The sequence below is a fragment of the Centropristis striata genome, chromosome 22, assembly GCF_030273125.1.
Source record: "Centropristis striata isolate RG_2023a ecotype Rhode Island chromosome 22, C.striata_1.0, whole genome shotgun sequence".
NCBI classification, from domain to species: Eukaryota; Metazoa; Chordata; class Actinopteri; order Perciformes; family Serranidae; genus Centropristis; species Centropristis striata.
The window spans coordinates 6,648,707-6,668,953 of NC_081538.1; the positions used below are offsets into that span (position 1 = coordinate 6,648,707).

General features: G+C 37.1%; 1 protein-coding gene across 1 annotated transcript in view; it reads left to right on the forward strand.

The window, feature by feature from the left end:
- Positions 1–12,040: 12,040 nt before the first annotated feature.
- LOC131961090 (uncharacterized) overlaps positions 12,041–20,247 on the forward strand; it is a 44,379-nt gene continuing 36,172 nt past the window's right edge. The window contains exons 1-5 of the mRNA XM_059326362.1: positions 12,041–12,073; positions 13,059–13,124; positions 13,339–13,710; positions 14,154–14,381; positions 14,837–14,999. Coding sequence (XP_059182345.1) covers positions 13,085–13,124; positions 13,339–13,710; positions 14,154–14,381; positions 14,837–14,999 — 803 coding nt within the window. The 5' untranslated portion in view covers positions 12,041–12,073; positions 13,059–13,084. The remainder of the gene's footprint in view (positions 12,074–13,058; positions 13,125–13,338; positions 13,711–14,153; positions 14,382–14,836; positions 15,000–20,247) is intronic.

A 20,247-nucleotide genomic window follows, 5' to 3' on the forward strand; every position in this document is an offset into this window, starting at 1 on the left:
AACAGTCCTCTGGCACGCAACAGTAGTGATTTTGTTCTCCTCTGGTAATCATGACCTCAAGGGGTGACAAGAATCTGAGGCCTTTAGTAAAAAAGATAAATTGCATCAAACGTGCAATTCTGGTGCAATACCCCAAATTACAGCTTGCTATAAATGCTGGTGCAATTTGGGTTATTGCACCAAAATTCAGATTTAAAAAAGACAGCAAAATGTGTTCCATAGCCAACACAATGCAAAGACAATAAACAATAAACAAATTATCTTCTTCTTTTTCGGTAATCATGATCTCAAGGGGACACAAGAATCTGAGAATCTTTAGCAAAGAAGAAAAATGGAAATGTGGTGCAATACCCCAAATTGCACCAAACATTGGTGCTATGTTGTTTATTTTCTTTGCATTGTGTTGGCTATGGAACACATTTTTGTTGCAGCAGTTGGTACTGCAAACTGCTGCAAATGTTGGTGCAATTTGGGATATTGCACAAAATTTCAGATTTAAAAAAGGCAACAAAATGAATTCCATATCCAACACAATGCAAAGAAAATAAACAATAAATAAATAGTTTAATTGTTAATTGTCAAAAACTGTAAATTTGTATCAACTAAATTTATAAATCAAACAAAATTTTAGGAAAACAAAAGAAAAAAGACAAGAAACAAAAACTATGCTGCTAAAATGAGAAAAGTTTTCTTAAAATGCTAAAAGGCTCAATAAAAAAGGATGGTTTGCAATTTGTAGCAAGATTACAAAAAGAAAACATAACACAACAAGTGGAAATTGAGTTAAAAAAAGCTGAAATAATTGGTGCTATTTTGTTTATTTTCTTTGCATTGTGTTGGCTATGGAACACATTTTTGTTTCAGTGGAAAACAAAAGAAAAAAGACAAGAAAATAAAAGTATGCTGCTAAAATAAGAAAAGTTTTCTTTAAATTCTGAAAGGCTCAATGAGTGGAAATTGAGTTAAAAAAAAGCTGAAATAATAGGTGGCGGGACAAAGTAATTCACCTCCACCAAGAATTTAACAAACATTTGGGGTTACAGGTACGATAACGATGGGAAAAACCAACCCAAAAGGCAACAAAGTCCACCTAAATAAAAACTAATAACAGACACATTTGTAACATAACAGTGAAACTGATGCAGCAGGATTGGTGGGGCTGCTCTAATGCTGAGCTGCAGTGTTTCCAGGAACCAAAGGATATAAGCAATGGCTGTCATAACTTTTTAATTGTATGTTTCTACTGATTTACTGGTGATTTTAATAAACTAGAAACATTTTGTCACTTATCTGTTTGAGTAAAAAGTTCTGAATCCCATTTTTCCTTTGACATAACTGTCTTTGTGAAGAAATATTACACCAGAGGACTGAGTTAAGGGTTGCTCTGCATTAGTCATACGTGCTGTTTGCAAGTTTGACAGCAGGAGCCAATTACTGAATGAAGTGCAGAGTTGTTTGATTTGGCAGTAGTAAGATGGGAAGTTTCTGTATGAAAAATGTTCTCAGAAACAGCTTGTCAGAGTCTCAATTTTCAAACAGTAAAGAAAAAGGAGACTTAAAAATCTGGTTCACCATTTAACGTTCTAAAATGATTCAGGCACCATAAAAACTAACTATGCTGCAATAAATATCTTAAAATGAGTCATAACTTTCTGAGCGACTCATGATGTGTTGTACTTTATCAACAGTAATTATTTTTCAAAAGTAGGCTTTCACTTTTATCAAAAATGTGTCTCCAGGAGGCTCAAAATATTGTGTAGATAATGGAGCTACTGTTTCAAAAATAGTGTAAAATCAATACTTAAAGCCAGTCATGGAACTAGTGGGTCCATTAAAAGTGAGCCAAATATATCACTGGCTAGAACTGTAAAAATTAATACATCTGCAGTTTTTTTTATTACTGCCTTCTTTAAAAGTAATGGTAAAAGCCAACTTCATTTTCTTTTGACTATATTTGATAGTTTCTCTGGAAGATAACATAATAAACTTCACTGTGACTCAGTGAGTGTTCCTGCTAAAGCCTGTCATTATAACAAAAGGATTGTTCTTTTTTCTATCACAAATGTAATGCGCATGGAGGGATCTCAGTTTGGCAGCAACAGAAATGAGTAAATTACTGTATCTTCTCTTCTCAGTGTGAGCTGCAATATATGCATCTGTGTAACTGTTACTGTGGAGGAAATAGGTATCATTTATCTCCAGATCTTGCTGTCCTTGTGATATAATGCAGTGCATAATATTAAGGCAGTAAATGTGTTAAGCCATATAACAACTTCCAAGAACAATTTTGTTAACTGATGCCTGCTGTTTCCACGATGAGAAAGCAAAGCCAGTTTCTACTCTTCATCCAACAAGTTCTCCAACATAAACGGCAGAAGAGATTGTGTGTCAATATCACAAATTACAGCACCTAGGTACATACAGCGGCTCGCGTTTTATGGCACATATTTTCATATCGCGGCTCTTGGTACAACGGCCCATTTTAAAAATAGCACACAGCAGGGTCCGCAGGTGTAAAAGAGACTGTGGTTTCTGTGGATCTATGTAGTATAACCACTGACCTTAGGTTTAGTGGTAGTAAGTTTAACTTCTGGTAAGGCGTTAAAAACAGTGTTGCCAACTCCTCAGTAAGGAAAGTAGCTACTGGCTGTCCTTAAGGTTGCTAGAAGTCGCTAAATGACATCATCATCTGATTTGCATAATCTACCATGGACATATACTTGATAAAGACACTGGAGGAGAGAGGAATAACATTGTGGGAAAGACAAAAAGTGAGTAGAAAACATTCTAAATATGTTTAGAACTGCAAGTGCATTGTCTTCTGTCACAATTCCAACCCCCCTCCTTTATCCGGCCTCAGGACCGGCAAAACTGACCCAAAAGAGAAACTCCGACTGTAAACCAGCCAGCAGCAACTTCGCACATGCGCGATTTGCAGACTGGACGCCAAGGGGTTAACATCCCCTGCTCTGTGACTGCAGCTGGGAGAGACTGCTGCGGGAGGACTGCGCAGCTTGTGAGTGCTTTAGATGAGGGAGGGGCCACTGGCAGCACCCGCGACTCGTAAGAACGAGTCTCCAAAAGTCTCCCATAACTCCAGCAAAAGTCACGAGATTTGTCGCTTGTCACTTTTTTGAAAAACAGTCACTAGGGGGGTGTCGTGGCAATTTTGACAACTGCACTAAGTTAATGGGTGAGCTGGCCAAACACAAAGCACTCAATACTCTGTTCAGCAAGTTTTATTAGCACATTCGTATTCCATACACCGCACAATTCCGAATGGCTCTTTTACAGTACAACAAAGTCCCGTACACCGCTCGACTTATATCTGTTGTATTTCCCAACATTGATTCTTCAGCAAGCCTCAATGTGGCCCTATCTTCCTGCCCTATACATTACATCAGGACAGAGCCCACTGGTCTACATGTTCCCCTCTCTCATGGTGTTATCAGAGTTAAGTTCACAGAGTGAGTTCTCACAATGCCTTACGTCTTGAATATCAAGTAGGTCGCTGCCTACTTCATGTCCCACCATGCAGGAAACACCAAATTTCCTTCACAGGGGGTCCGAAAAGTCGCTAAATATAAGTTGGCAACACTGGTTATAAAGACAGTTTGAACAGTAAATAAATGTACTTAAATGTCGGAAGTGACTGACGCAAGTTACGTAAAAAACTTAAGTCAAAAATGGTTTACTTTTTTACTTCACACGTTTCGCAAACCCTGCTCTCCTGGATGAAAGTATACTGCTTGTTCGAGCCAAACACCACCCCACCCTCCAACCGAACACGGGAATCCGCCCCTATAAACTCTGCTTGGCTGTCAATCACTACTATGTCAGCAAGATGCCGGCTGACGCATTACAGGCGACGGTGAAATACGGAGACATAGCTTGTTTTTTGCTGCCTGTACGCAAGCTATATTGCCTTTTTTTCACGGGAGAACAGGCTGCTTCATCTCCTATTCCTCTGCCTAATCCTTCCTCTTTAACATCAAGTTTTTTGCATTTGATCCTCCATGTCTCGCCCTCGCCTCCCTCTTCATCCTCACACTGCGTCCCTCTTTTATTGCTTTAATGAGACTTCCTTCCCCCCGTACTTCTTTGTCTCGATCATTGTCTTACTTCCCTCTTTTTAGCCCCTGGCCCCGATTGCCTTACGTCTCTCTCACACTTGTTGACTTCCTCAGGCTCATCTCCTCAAGGAAAACCTGCTGCCTCCTTAAGTGCCTTTCCATTACTCTGAAAACTCAGGGGAACTTTAGTAAGATCAAGCCTTCAAGAGCTGAGGGAGTAAGTCAACAACGAGGCATCCTCTAGGGGTGCATCTCACCAAGAATGCATGTTTTTTTTTCATGATTTTATATGCACAATGTGCCATGAAACATCCAGTAAGAGATTATGTTAGGTGAATACAACTTATTCAGAAAACTGAGGCAATATTGTATCATTTTTCTGTTGTTTTTATGATATAAAATCACTGCACCTGTGAGAGTCTGGGCATATTTGAACCCATACTAATTGCACATAAAATGTTCATTATTTTGTCAAAATATATTTTTCATTGCTTCCTGCAAAAAGCTCCTCATGATGGTTTGTTTGAGGCTACAGGATCATATCATAAAGTACAGACTGTGTGAAAATCCAATAGACGAAATGCATGGCCAACCCGCCATTTTTTCAAAATTATGTAATTTTAGCATGAAGCATGAATAAGCTGCAAGCCATCTCCCCCTCCCCCTCGCTGCTTTGTTCTACTCCTCCTCTACACTTTGCTGCTTGGTTAAAAGCACACTGTTTCCATAGAGACAGAGTTACTGCCTGACAACTTGTGGTCAAAGAAGTGCGAGAAGGAAAGAAATAACAGGGCAGTCAAACATGCAGAGTTTCTATTGTTCTGCTTCAGAGACTCTAAACAGAGATTTTAATCTGAAGGGGGTCCCATGCTTCATGTAGGACTCCACATCTTGAATAACCCAAATCTTGCACCTTGGTAATATTTGGCAGTGTCTGGCAAAAGCTCGATGATGACAGATTGTCTAAATTGGAGGCAATAAATGTGCTTACAGTTACATAAATCCACTGGTGCTGATGATAAAAAAGGTTGTAGGATCTCCCTAAATACTAGGTTTCTTCCTCACGGGAGTGTGATTGTGCTCAATGAATTTTGAGAAGTCAAATGTTAAATGAACATCCAACTCATTAGAGTGTCTTTTCATACAACTGAATGCTGATCATGATATGTTGGAACAAACACAATTTCACAATTAGGTCTGATTACATGAAAACACACTATGAAAGACAGCAAAGATCGAAAAACGCACAATGCACTGTCATAGCAACACAAAGTAGCCACGCCTTAGAAGGACACCCTGCCTTACTGTCTATTCTACTGAAAATGGGACCATGAGTGGGGAGTAGGATAATTTCTTTTTGCACCAGGGGAGTTGCCCCCGGCTGGCTATCAGAAGGAATGCAGGTTTAAGGCACTTCTGCATTGGCTTCACTTTTCAGACCCAGAGGTTAACGCCTGCTTAGTATATGTAGGATCACAAGAAATATGGTTATTTGAAAAACAATTTTATCCAAGGGTAATAAGGCGGCAAACAATGGCAAACCTGCTACCATGTCCCAAAATGTTTCCACTCGGAGAAACATCAGAAATGTCAATGAAAAGTACTGCAAATGGAAAGATGTTTTTGCAATGTAACAATGCAAAGTCGATGCAAACCCCAAATACGTGACTGCAACAGAAAAATGTTGAATATCGTTTCAACCAGCGAGATAGAGAGGGAGACCAAATCACATTTCTCCTCAAATAAATGTTTCATGTCCTTGTAGCATGCTTTGCTCTTGTGGGCCACCACATTGATTGGTTAAATATGTAGACTCATATAAACAAGACTAACAATCTACATACATGATTGGCTCTATGAGACTATATAAATGTTTAGTTTAGCATGCTAATATTTGCTGATTGGAAATAAATAGGCGACAAATTCATCATTAAAACCCCCAAATATCCATCTAATGGTCCTCTGAGGACCATAAATGTCTGTGCAAAATTGTTATGATAAACCATCCAATAGATATTTCAGACCTATATAGACTAATGTGACCAACAGACAGACTGTTCTATCCGTAACAGTCCAAAATAAAACATAGAGCAAAAGCGACAGAGAAAACGTAATTAATGAAAATAGACTATAAATGAGAGAAAAGTGGTAAAACCAAGTTCAGCATTTTTACTTCTTTTGCTCTCTACTGCTCTTGTTGCTCTTAACTCGAAGCTATAAATGTAACTACTGAGCTACATGTGCTTGTGCATTTGGTGACATCACACAGAGTCTCAGAGGAGATTAATCATCGACTGCATGGCTTCCAAGTTCAAATCAAAGTGGGCAGGAACAACTTACATAGCCTCATGTTCTGGTGCCAGAGGAAACTGGTTGGTAATCAGCCACCTCTTACAGCAACACACACACACACACACACACACACAGCTTAAAAGCTAGCCACAGGCCCGGTTAAATGTCTCACAGCACTTCTGTGGCTAGAATTGCCTCACATGCTGTTGAATCCAGTTGACATCTGTCCTTATATATAAACTTCCCACTATTGCATCAGTGTCACGGTGGCCTTGCACCTACACAAGGAAGTCTGCAGGGGAGCGTATTTGTGAATGCGAATTGATGCACACTTTAAGCACTTCTGACCTCACTTCGAGCGCGCACCCACAATCTGTCGTGGGAGCATGCCCACATCGATACTCACAGAGAGCCAGGCCTTGGCCAAAGTGCCGTGCATGCACCCTGCTGCGTATGTGGTATGCTTCAAGCTGTGACGATGCAGGATCTGACTGGAATTTGTCCCTCGTGAGCTTTATCTCTGCAGCCTGAAACTGCACCACTATCAGTTTCCCCCAAACATACTCTCTTGTATTCTAATAACTGCCAAAGTTTGGATGTGAACTGCTGATTCACTGAAGTTGAACTTGTAACAACTATTCATCGAGTTCCCTTTGGGTATTTCATGCAGTTTTTCGTTTAACATTTGGGGGATTTTGTAGATATCCACCTCTGAAACTTTGGGACTATTTCTTTAGTTAATAAGTAGTTTAAATGAAAACAGTCTTTCTACTGGTTATCCTAAGGCTACATGGGACGTTGCATCAGGTTGGTAATAGAATTGGAATATCAAATCTGGATTTTTAGATCCACTGACATTTTGGTTCATATCTCACAATCATATTACTAAAAATAACATTAAACCTCATTGGCTTCTTTGAATTCTGATTGGAGGGTTTTTGCCCTTTGGTTTCCACTTTCACACACAAGTCTACTTCATATTTAAGTCATCGTAAAATGACACAGCTTGTCCAGGATGCACAGTGAGGGCCAAGAAATTAAACATAAATGGACAGGACTCGCATCATTGAGGAGGGATGTTTTTTGATTTACTGTAGATTACAGAGCTGACATTGCACTGATGTGACTTCAGGTAATGTTCCCTTTCCATCATGACTCTGGGTGCTGTGTCAGCCACACACAGAGTGTTTCAGCCACAATATGTTACAGGGATATCTCTGTGGCCTGATGTATAGTACTGATGCCTTAAAGTCAACAAGTTGACACAGAGGGGATTAAAGACAGATTCCATCAAGTGTTGCAGAGTGAGGGATTTTCAGGGCACAGAGCACAGAGGAGAAATTTACCACACTGCAAAGTATGACAGGAATATGCTCATAGATGATGTGCATGTTTACACTTCTGAAATATGTCTCTGTTTCATGCCAGTTTGAGGATTGGATTGTGTTTTACATATATTTTTTATGACATCTTGTTCTCCTCTACAACCACCATTTGCCTTTTGTAAGCTCTCGGATATCTACAGGGTCATTGTTTGCTTTAAGCTGGACAGAGCTAGACATATTTGCAAGCAACTGTGAATAATTTGAAATTCAAATTTGACTATGAGTGCAGATAAACAAGTATGACTCTATTTGTGACCCCTGCTTATGTACAGTATGTGGCTGTGTTGCTGTCCAAATATATAAAGAACAAAAAACAGCCTGTTAGCACTTTTTAAAGCTTTATTCTATTTTTTTTTTGTATAATGCAACTCTTGTCTAGGTGAATCTTTCAGAGTACACTGTAAAAAAAGAAACCTGTTGTTTTTACGGTAAAAAACCGGCAGGTGTGGTTGCCAGAACTTTACGGTAATAAATACGGTAGAACTTTTTTTAATATTACGGTAAAAAGATATTGGCACTGTTGATTTCACGTTTAAGATTGCCATTTTATTCCATTTTTTACTGTATAAATAAAAGGTTTTTCCATCAAAAGAAACACTGTTTTGCCATATAATTGACAAGCAAATACTTTATAAATGAAAATGCATAAATTAAAGATTTTACCATTAAATATTACAGTATATTTTTGTTAGCGATATGGTGTTTAGTACATTTAACAGTGAGACAAAGTACTTTTTACAAAAGATAAATGCAAAAATGACAGTGGTGGCTTGTATATATATTACATTAATTACATATTACAGTGTATTTTACACTGGAGTAATGTATTTTCCCCAAAACAAAACTGTAAAAAATACTGTTTTGGCTGAAATATACATTTACGGTGTTTCATTGTTACTGAAACTGAATTAACCCATTTATCATTTTACGGTCTTTTACTTGGCATTTGTGTTTTGATTATAGGGGCACATAATGTCATATTACATACAGTACATTGTAAGCTCATGATAACTGGACTACATTAACAACATTGATGGCTGGCTGACCAGCCGAAAAGAGACAAAGGAAAGTGTTGAATCTGAAAATAAATTCACTGATGTCAAAAAGAGTTACAACATAACTCTGACCTTTACAATCACCTAACAAACCAATATAAGTCCAAAGTTTAATATCCACCAAAAACAAATTTCTGGATGAATTTGCATACCATCTCCTGATACACTAGGGTATTTGTTGACACGTGTGCCTAGTGGCGTCATTTCAGGTGCTATGATTTGAATACCAAACAAATGTATCTGCACTAAAAAATTATTCCTGGTAAAATGAATGCTGTGACAAGATGTACATTCAGTGTTTTGACATTTAGGCATATTTGTTCCAGCTGCTGTAACTTTCAAAAATACAAAACAGAATTTATACTTTGCTGTCCACTGATTGTTTGGATCTAAATTGGTATTTTCTTCCCCATTCAACAATATTATGGCTGCATTTTCATAATATTTTAAGAGGACCCTTTTTCTTCCAAATAAGTTTCTCTAAAAACTTTAGGTTACGCAGTTGACTTAAGGTTACATTTCAAGGTAAAAGCACACAGCAATTGAAAATGACTCTAAATGTTCCAAATGAATACACACTCAGAGGATATCTTGTTATTACTCCAGCACCTCTCTCTAGCACACATTAGGCATGTGTAACTAACTTGTAAGTAAACTATACTTTAAAAAAAGGAAAAAAAAGGTAAAAAAGTTGCCAAACACTTACTGTCAAATACCAGCAACTTATTTCACAGATACTATCTTTTAAAAATATGGATAACATAAAGTAAATGACTGTATTTAACATATTTAAATATATATATTTAAATTAACTAAAGTTTTTTTTTTTTACTTTAATATGACAGTTAAGTATTTGGCAACTTTTGCTGACAGACTTTTTACAGTTTTTTTTTTACGATTTCTTTTTACTTTATTTTATATTTTATATTTCACTGTAAAAAACAGAAAGCAGTCTTACTTTTACATTCAGCAATATGATGTGTAATCTTTGTATTTATTTATTTATGTATTTATTATTTTTTTTACATAGAATTAACTGAAATTTCACATTCAGGACCATTAGGTAATTGAATGGTACTGCATACTTTACTATAATGTCCCGTTATATTAATTTACAGATTTCAACTTTAATTGTATGGATTATATTTGAAGAAATTTGCTGTTTTTATGGCATTTGCATGTAAAATACTAAACCAAAGAACAACATCTATCTGTAAAATTACTTTTAAAAAAAAGTATACTGTATAAGGCACTCAGACAAGGTGAGACTCAGTTGCTGTGTTAAGAATTGTGATAATAGGCAAAAAACAGGATCAACATTCTTGGTGCACACAGTTGTCAGAGTCAGACTTAAGCTCTTATGAGATAGAAGGGCCTACACACACACACACACACACACACGCACACACACACACACACATATACAAACTATCAGAGGCCTGAGCTGACCAGTGAGTGATTGAGTGAACCACCAAATGCCCATTTGTCTATACAGCGTGTTATCACGGCCTTAGAGGTCACCGTTGGGGCCTGACAGTACTGAGTCGTGAATGAAGATGAGGTTGCGGGTCTTGTTTGGGAGTTGTGAGAGTCTTTAAGGGTCAGACAGGATCAGTCAGGTGTGAGATAATGAGAGGACATGTCTGCATGTGCGAGTGCGCTTTTTTTTTGTGATTTTTAAATGCCCCGGGCAAAAATCGAGATAAGGCCCTGCAGAGAAAACATTTTGAGGCTAATTATTGAAGATGGAAAAAAATTCTTCTTCTGGAAGCAGTACAATTTCAGGGAAAATAGAATATATATAACATCTGATATATCACTATATAGTCAAATTCAGCACTCTAAATTTCCCCTTTATTAAGTTCACTTTGAATTTGAAGATGGAAATTCCTCTTATTTCACGTTTCTGAAGTCCATGTGCCCTTGTCTTGTCTGCTCCTACTTAACTCAGGTTTCTGCTCATCAAAAATCGAGCAGTATTATGTTTTGGTGTTTGCTAAGAACATTAGTGCCCTGTAATATATGCAAATGCCCTTTCCAGGAAACGCCAGTGTGGGTCACTGGAAATATGGGCTATGAAGCAAGTAACCAAATGCACATTTTGTGTGTCAAAGCTGCAAAATAATTTTCTTTTAATAACCTTTTGTTCATATGTGTGTGTACTGTATTGTGTTATTTCTTTATGTATTGTTCTAAGCAACCACCTCCCATCAGGTTCAGAAGACAATGACCTATGACTTTCTGTCTGTGTGTATTTTTCTTATTCTACTATTTACATCAAGTAATCAGATCTACCATTTAACACTCATATTCTGTTTGTGATATGTTATGTTGCCTTTTCAGTTTAAGGGTTTACATACAGTGCTTAACAAATTTTCTGGTCTGTGCCACAGCTGTCCTAAATTAACAGCATTAGTAATTACCAAAATCATTTTTTATGTTTCTGTAATGGTTAATAGACCAGTAGAAGCATTTGTTTTAGCCAAAATGATACTTTTAATGCTAAAATATATTTTTTTATTGTTATCCATTTTCAAATGTAGTTTTACAAAAAAACCCCTGTAAAAGTAGTAAAGCACACTATTATTTCTTAATGAATATGTCAAATTATGGTTATTTACTTGCATTCCTGAGCAGAAAAATGAGTGTTAGTGGTTGAATGTTATGCTTGATTAATTTCTGACTTCCCAGAGAAGCCAAGTGAGCCGGCTCAAATCTGGGGTATAAAAAGATGAATTAAGTTTGTTTTTTGCCAAATAAATAAAAAATAACATTTTAATTTCAAAAAGCTTTTAAAATATTTCTATAATATGTATGTTTTCTCGTTTTTATGACAGGTGGTCTAAAAAAATGTATGAGCACTGTAAGTTACAAAAATATGAAATGGATCACAATCCCTTCCCTTGGTATCAATCATTGGCTATTATATACATATAAATATGAAATACATTAACAACCTATTTTCAATTGTACTATCAAGTATTTGGATTACTTTTTTTTGCTGTTGTTGAGGGTTTTGTAGAAACCTTTGAGAATTTTGAACAATTTCTCACATCTTCTCATAAGAGTGGACATTTACAATGTAACTGTCATCCAGCCACATTAGACATCCTTCAGTTAATCATTAATCTCTTACACTCCCTGTTTTTACTATGTACACATGTGGATTGGACGAGCTTACATCACTGACACTGGATAAAACTCGGGACTTTTTAACACTGGAAACACATTCAGCAAACTCACAGCACTCTGCACTTCTCCTGAGTAGGTAAGAGATGAAAATATGAATAAATTGGTATATATTGATATATACAGTGCTTAACAGATTTATTAGACCACCTGTCATGAAAATGAGAAAGCATAAATATTGTAGAAATCTTTCAAAAGCTTGTTTTAAAACTAAAATGTTATTGTAATTTATTTGTCAGAAAATAATCAAGCATAACATTAAACCGCTTATAGTAATTTTTCTGTTCAGGAATGCAAGTAAATAACTATAATTTGACATCTTAATTAAGAAATAATTATGTGTTTTAATATTTTTTCCACTTTTTTTTGTAAAACACTAAATCTTAAAATTCATGGATGACAATAATAAATACACTTTAGCAATAAAAAATATAATTTCTGTTAAAGAGCTTCTACTACTGGTGTATTAACCAATACAGTAACATGAAAAATGATTTTGGTAATTCGGTAACACTTTACAATAACCATCTAAGTGATGTTTATAGATGGTTTATAAACCAATTATTATTAACCATTTACAAAATTCTATACATATTTAATCTTTAAATGTTTTCAAGCAATTTCTTAAAGGCATAAGAATCATTTTGAAATCATTTACATACTTAATATGGTGTTAAAAATGTTATAATGAGTGTAAAGCTATTAATAAACTAATAATTATGTTTGTTTATGGTAAAGTCATCTATTTGGCATTTATAAATTATAGTTCAACATTATTACATTTTCTATTCACCATTCTAAATGGCCTGTATACGGTTTATAAATGATGATTAAACATTAATAAACTATCTGTTTACCATTTTTAAATGGTCTATTTACCATCTATAAATGATGGTTATTGTAAAGAGTTACCGGTAATTCTTAATGCTTAATGTAGGACAGCTGTGGCATAAACTGGAAGTGTAATACATTTGTTAAGCGCTGACTATAACCACAACATTTGGATGATCTTTTCTCTCTGACTTTGATTCCTACCTTTGTTAATGTCTGTGCTTTTTATTTAGTCTTGTTGCCATATGATATTACCATTATGGTGAAGATGATTCTGGTGTTGTTCCTGCTGTGTTCAGGTAAGAGTCCCTTTTTCTTACATTTTTTCTCAAACCTTTGTCATCAGTGCCATAACAAGCTATCTAACATAAAACAGTTCCGGACACATTGATTATGTTTGTATTAGAGAGGATGGGTTTAATTTAACCAGTTTTTGGTCCAGAAACCTTTTTTGTGAACTGTAAATATTAAGTAAGTAAAAACTAAAACATTGTTTTGTGTTCCTTTTGACAGGATTTTCTCACTTTGCATTTGCATCAAACCGCCTTCGACGTTTCAGAATTCCTAATAAAATTAAAAGGGTGAAACATACTGAAGCGCTGAAAGCATGTAACCAGACCGATGAAAAACTCGTAACTCTCTATGATGAAGAGGATGCCAATTTCATAGTGGAATTTCTGAAAAATAAGACTCATGGAGAGCCAAAACCTACCTGGCTTGGTCTGCATAAGAATCGAAGCATCACTTGGTCAGACGGTACCGCTGTCAATGTCAGTGAGTCACCTGTGAATGAAAAACCTGGGTATCCGATATGTGAAGCTATTGACAACAACATACGGACAGGTTTTAATTGTTCAGAAAATAAATTTTTCATGTGCTACAAGGGTGAGTTTCAGCATATTTGTTTAACATTTCAGTTTTTTTCTGTTTCACAAAGAAAATGTTGCTCAATTTATGTTTGTATTTAATTGAACATCATTATATCTTGTATTTTTATTGTTTTTGGAGAATTTAGCCTATATTTGTGTTAATATATTTCATATTTTAAATCTATTTAAGATCCAATCAGTTGCTAAAACTAATTTTAATAGAACTTTACATCAATAGAAATATTTAGGATTGAAATTAGCTAAAATACTGAAGCTCTGTTAGTTAAAAAAAATAAAATAAATAAAATATTTCTTCTCATGGTGTGCTTTTAAAACACTCAAGCAAAGATTTCATCCTGCACAAACCAACCCACAGAAAGTCCAGAGTACCAACTTTCTAGCCTTATTTGTGTTGTGATGTGTTATTTATTTATTTGTTTGTTTATTTTTTCCCGACAGATAATCTTTACAACCTGATTGAAATCAACAAGACCTGGTGTCAGGCTCTGCAGTACTGCAAAAAACAGAATGCTAACTTGGTCAGCATCAGTAACAAAACACAGTTAGTCGAAGTGACTGCAAAGGGACAGAACACAAGCTTTTGGATTGGACTCATGCATGATGATTGGCAGTGGCATGACAGGAGTTGCTCTTCATTTAGAGAATGGACGGATAGACCCGAAGAAGGTGATGAATATTGCACAACTATTAATATACCACAACGAAAAATGACGAAATACTTATGTGGACTTAATACCGCACTCTCCTTTTGCTCCAAAGGTAAGCAATATAAAAATAAAGCACAACCATATTTATGTTAAGTTGTTAAATTCACAAATGAAAAAATGAAAATGGAAGATCTGTAGTCGCATAAAACATGTGAATGCAAACTATAAAAAATAAAATATAAAATAGATAAATATTCATTAATCTGCCTTAATTTTAAACACAGTGCGAAGAAGAGTGCAAAGTGAAAATACAAATGTTTTAGAAAACTGAATAGAAACAAAGTAATGACAGCTGTAGAACTCCAAGAGAAGAATAGCTGTACACACCACATGTCCAACAGGATGGACAGATTTATAATCCGACATGTCTTAATCTTAATATTTTTTTTTTCCCCCTGTATGGTTTCATGTCAGGTTTCATGAGAATCAGAGTCATCAATGAAAGTATGAATTGGGAAGAGGCCTTAAACTACTGCAAGGCTAACCACACAGGCCTGCTGATGATCTATGATGAGGAAGAGCAGAAAGCTGTGGAGGAATGGCTAACATACAGTCAGGTTGGTCAGGTTGATGGCCGGTACTGGATCGGTCTGAGGCAGAGTCGTCTTTTCGGATTCTGGATTTGGAGTGACAGAACGGTGAACGAGAGCAACTGGAAGAATAACATACAGCCTCAGCTGCCAATGTCTAACCCATGCGGTGTCATCGACTCGAAGGACTACAAGTGGAGTGATGAACACTGTTTGGTTAGGCTGCCTTTTATTTGTGAGGAGGAGATTGTGTTCATGCGTGATCATGGAGATACGGGTTAGAAACCAAACCCCTGAAATTCTCCTTTACTAGTCTGATTACAAAAGAAAGTCTTTCATAGATTAAGTTAGTACAGAATCATCATTTGTAAAGGTTGTAATATGAAGTTATAGATATGTGTGTTTATTAACATAATATACAGTGCTTCTGTAAAAAAAAAAAAAAAGTAGTTAGTTGTGTGTGTTAATTTAAAAAAAAAAGCTATTGATGACCTGTAAATAATGATGATTTGTTATCTAACAAAGTGGAGACGTATCATTCTATTGTGGAAATGACACGATTACACATTTATAACATGTGACTGAATTTTTCTGTTGATTTTTGTGAAGCAAGTCAATTATAATAATTCCAATCAATATTTTCAGATCAATGGGGGTTTGTATGAGATTCCACTTGGCCCCCAATTTCAAAAATAATCATTTAACTACAGATACTACTTTTCTATTGATGTGTATTGTATGACTTTAACCAACTCTGAATATTTTATTCTTATGCTAATGATATGCTTGTGTGGAATGATGCAGTGTTGGAACACACACCTGTACATATAGGAGATCAACAGAAGATTGTGAAGGATGGTGTGTGCTGTGTGAACTAAAATTGATACTACAATCTTTTCTTGTGTTTTGTGTAAATTCACCTCTAGGAAATTTGCTTGTTTGCAATAAAAAAAAATTAAAAATGCCAAATCCAGTTTCTTAATTTCACCTTTAGAACATGTTGTGAGGCAGCTTTAGCAATTTGTAGCTACAATATTATGAGTGATAAATGTAGACATTCAGATCTTTTACTTCAAATATTACTTGAGTAAACATATGCAAGTATTATCAGCAAAACTAACGTTACCATTGTTTTTTAAAAACAGGAGAAAATGCAGCTGGAGTCAGCCTTTTACTTCATTGACTACATTAAAATAGATGTATAGATATGAAATATTGTCTAAAACTATGTTTATGAGATAACAATATGGAAATTACCAAACTACATCTACCTTGTTGTAAAAATGTCTAATTTCTTCTTAGAGAAATTTGCAGCAGCAGTTTGCGGTTTACAGTCAACCATTTAGATGCACTGCGGCCAGTCTGCTGATGCAGTGTAGCATGTTGGGAGAGTGATATCCTTCATGAATCCTGTCAGCTCCAAGCAAGTAAAACATTCTGCTCACTTAGGACTACATTTTGTTGAAAGCTGTTAGCTAAAGTTGTAGCACATATGGCTGATTTATTATGAATTATCAAAATGTTTAACAGTAGCTGTAGCAACACTATCAGGACAATTTGCCCACAAAGCCTGCTGATCATCTGCCATAGGACTGGATCTGCAAAGTGTGGTTTATTGTCATGCATGGGAAGGTAGATTACCTGGGAGGAGGAGGAAGAGGAGGAGGAAGACAAGGAGGAGAAGGAGGAGGAGCAGAAAGAGGAGGAACACAAGGAGGAGGAGGAAGACGAGGATTAGGAAGACAAGGAGGAGGGGAAGGAAGAGGAGGAGGAAGGAGATAAGGAGGAGGAGGACGAAGAGGAAGACAAGGAGGAGGAAGAGTAGGAGGGGGAGGAAGTGAAAGAGGAGGAGAAAGAAGAGGAGGAAGAGGAGAAGGAGGAGGAGGAGGAGGGGGAGGAGGGGGAGGAGGAGGAGGAAGACGAGGGGGAGGAAGACAAGGAGGAGAAAGACGAGGAGGAGGACAAGGAGGACGAGAAGGAGAAAGAGGAAGAGGAGGAGAGGGAGAAGGGGGAGGAGGATGAGGAGGGGGAGGAGGAGGAAGAGGAGAAGAAGTAGGAAGAGGAGGAAAAAGGAGAGGAAGGAGGAGGAAGAGGAGGAGGGGGAGGAGGATGAAGAGGAGGATGAGTAGAGAGAGAAGGAAGAGGAGGAGCAGGAAGAGGAGGAGGAGGAGGAAGAGGAGGAGGAAGAGGAGAAGGAAGAGGAGGAGGAGGAAGACGAGGAGGAGGTTGGCAAAAACAAGGAACCTGTAGCAAATCCGTCTAATACATTTGAAAGTACAAGTTACCATAAATCTGTACTTGAGTAAATGAAGTATGTGGTTTATTAAAGACAAAAAAGGAGAAATTTAGCAATAACAACAGGTCGTCTAGCCAATCCATTAAATGTCACGACGATCAATCGATGTCATATTAAAATGAAACGATAAAAGAAAAAGAAAATGTGAGAAATGCATCAAGTGAAGACAACCAACACAAAGAGTGGAGACACGGTTAGCAAGAAAACATCAATAAAGAGGGTCGATTGTGTTCAAGACAGTTGAGGAACGACCGTTCAGCAGAATCAAAGCTAATGACTGCTCCAAAAAAAAAAAAGTTCAGAAGTGAAAGGATGAAAAGTCAGTGGAAAAACAGAGGAGGAGATTTGGGTTAGAATGAAAGAAATATAGAAAGGCAGAAAAGGGAAAAGTGGAGGGAAGATTGGAGGTGAGAAGAAAGACAGAAATCAGGTAAAAACAAAAGGAGGCAGCAAAAACAGATGAGGGGAGGAAAAGACACAAAAATATGCAGACAGAGCTCTAAAACAAATACGGAACAGAGCAAACACAATGTGGAACAAAGGAGGCGAAGTGGGAAAAAAAAACAGGAAGCTTGGACAACTTCCAGGGCCATTATTCACACCATGGACAAACTTGGAATGAAGGCTCAATCAGTCACACACTCACTCATCATTATAACTCATCATACGGCTCACATTGCCACCCTGTGTGTGTGTGTGTGTGTGTTTAAAGGCCTCTTGATCATTGCTCTTTCCAGAGGAACAGACTTTCTCTTGACTTGTCACTCTCCTCTCTTCTCTGACCGTTATGTGATGTATGTCTACAAGTGTGTGATCACGACTCATCCAGAGGAATCAGGGTTTCTCGGGGAAAAAAACACTTCTCCACAGCATAAATCACCTACCACTGAGGTTTCTGACTAGGAGCCAAGCACATTTCTTGGTGCAAAAGCAGCATATTTTTTGTTGGCAGAGATGTGGACAAAAATAAGCGGCTGAGATATGGCCCCATTTGGGGTTGAATGACAGCCCCAGCCTCGTGTCAATCCAGCTAGAGCTGAATTGAAGGAGCTACACTTGGAGCAGCAGATGTGGTCCATACGTTAATATGGTAGAAAATTTTACTGAGATAAAAAAATTATATAATCGAGTTCTGAATTGGAGATAATTCCAAGCTGGGTATTGAGATACTTTCATTCGTAGGTAAACGTAATAATTACTGCACGCTTACACAGTGAACTAATCATGAACATCAGACATCAGCCACAAAGAGCCAAGCAACATAATAATTGTAAACATCACTTGCTCTTTGTCACACAACAGGAAACTACTTTGTAGTCATGGTTTTTTCTTGGGGACACTCGCTGAACCTGCTGGCAGGGCTGCTTGAGGGTGATCTGGGGAATGGTTTACTGACTGGAAACACAAAGTGGCCTGCTGGTCTGGTACTCAATTAGCATGCAGCTGGCTTAATGGTGAGGGGGTTATTGGCAGTTCGATTCCATGAAAAAACAATGAGATTTTTCTCAATTGAACTATAATATTAGCCTGGCTAACACCAGACTAATCTCAAATGAGATCTAGTCTGGGAACCAGCCGTTCATTTCATTACGGTAGCGGGGCTAATAGCTAATAGCCCCGCTACCGTAACGGTAGCGTAACGTTACCGCTATTAGCCCCGCTACCGTAACGCCGGTGATCTCGCTACGAGCCAGGGGACAGCGGCGCCGATGAGAGACCTTTCGCCTTTCAACTTTCGCTCTAAACTATTTAAAACACCATACAGCTAAAGAGAGTTTCGCATCTGCTGCAGCCATGTTGGATCCGTAAAAAAACTACAAGCTTCCGTCTGCCGGGTAGTACGCGTCATCGTCTTGCCGTCCCTCCCCGTTCTGTGATTGGATCCCTAAAACAGGACTAAGAAACCTCCCTGGTTTCCAGACCCTTTGGCAGTTCGAAATGAAATTGAGCGCGCAAGGCAGTCTGGGTATACCCAGGCTACTATCATATACCATTATATTAAAAGTAATTCTGTACAGTACATTACATGTATTTTTTAAATTGTTTTTAATCTGCCTCAGATTTGTCAAATGTTCTGCTGTTTGGCAAGTTTTGGCCATGTTTAACTACATTGGAGCAAAAATCCACCGTTTAATTTGAAATATTTGAAAATAATAAGGATTTGACATTATAATATGTGTATAAACATGTTTCCATTACAGTCAATTTTAATTTTGAAGTGAAATTTTGAAATGTTGCTTTAAAGAAAATGTGAATTAGTGACATTTCCATCAACTGGTTTAGAGCGAATAAACAAAGCTGCATAAATGTACTTTGGTCAGAGGATGGCAGTAGTGCTGTTGGCTGATCCATCAGTAAACAGTAGAAAAAGAAGTAGAGATTGACCATGAGAGAAAAAAAAATTATAAAAAAAGAGGTTTCTAATCGGACAACGTTGGCCACCCATGAGAGGAAATAGGTCATCGGGAATTGGATTCAATTGAGCAACATATAATAGTTCTTTCATGTCAGCTCGTCTTAACTGGAAGATCAGAGTCATGAGAGCTATGTGTTCGCTACCTCGGAACTTATTCACAGAAATCATTTTCTATGATAAAAATATTTTTGGGCCATAATTCCCTGTCCTGTTTCACCCCCATGCTTTTTGTCCTCCTCAAGGGGTTCTTCTCTGGCCAATTCTTCATCCTTTCACTGAATTTCATGAAAATGGGCCCCAGAGCTTTTCTGTACTCCTGCTGACAGATAGACATACTAGTAAGAAAACCGAACAGGATATAAAACCTCCTTTGGTAAGATAAAAATAGTGGTTGCTTTGTCAGAGGACCAAGACTTGCCATCACCATCACTATTATTCAGACCATGCACGTTAGATTGTTTCAACAGCCTTACCCAAAAAGCAGATATAATAGCATCAGAATCCAATTTTTATATTAGCCTCAGAAGTATCATGAATGCAAAAAACAGAATCCCTGGCAATTTTAATCACTGAGATTTAACAA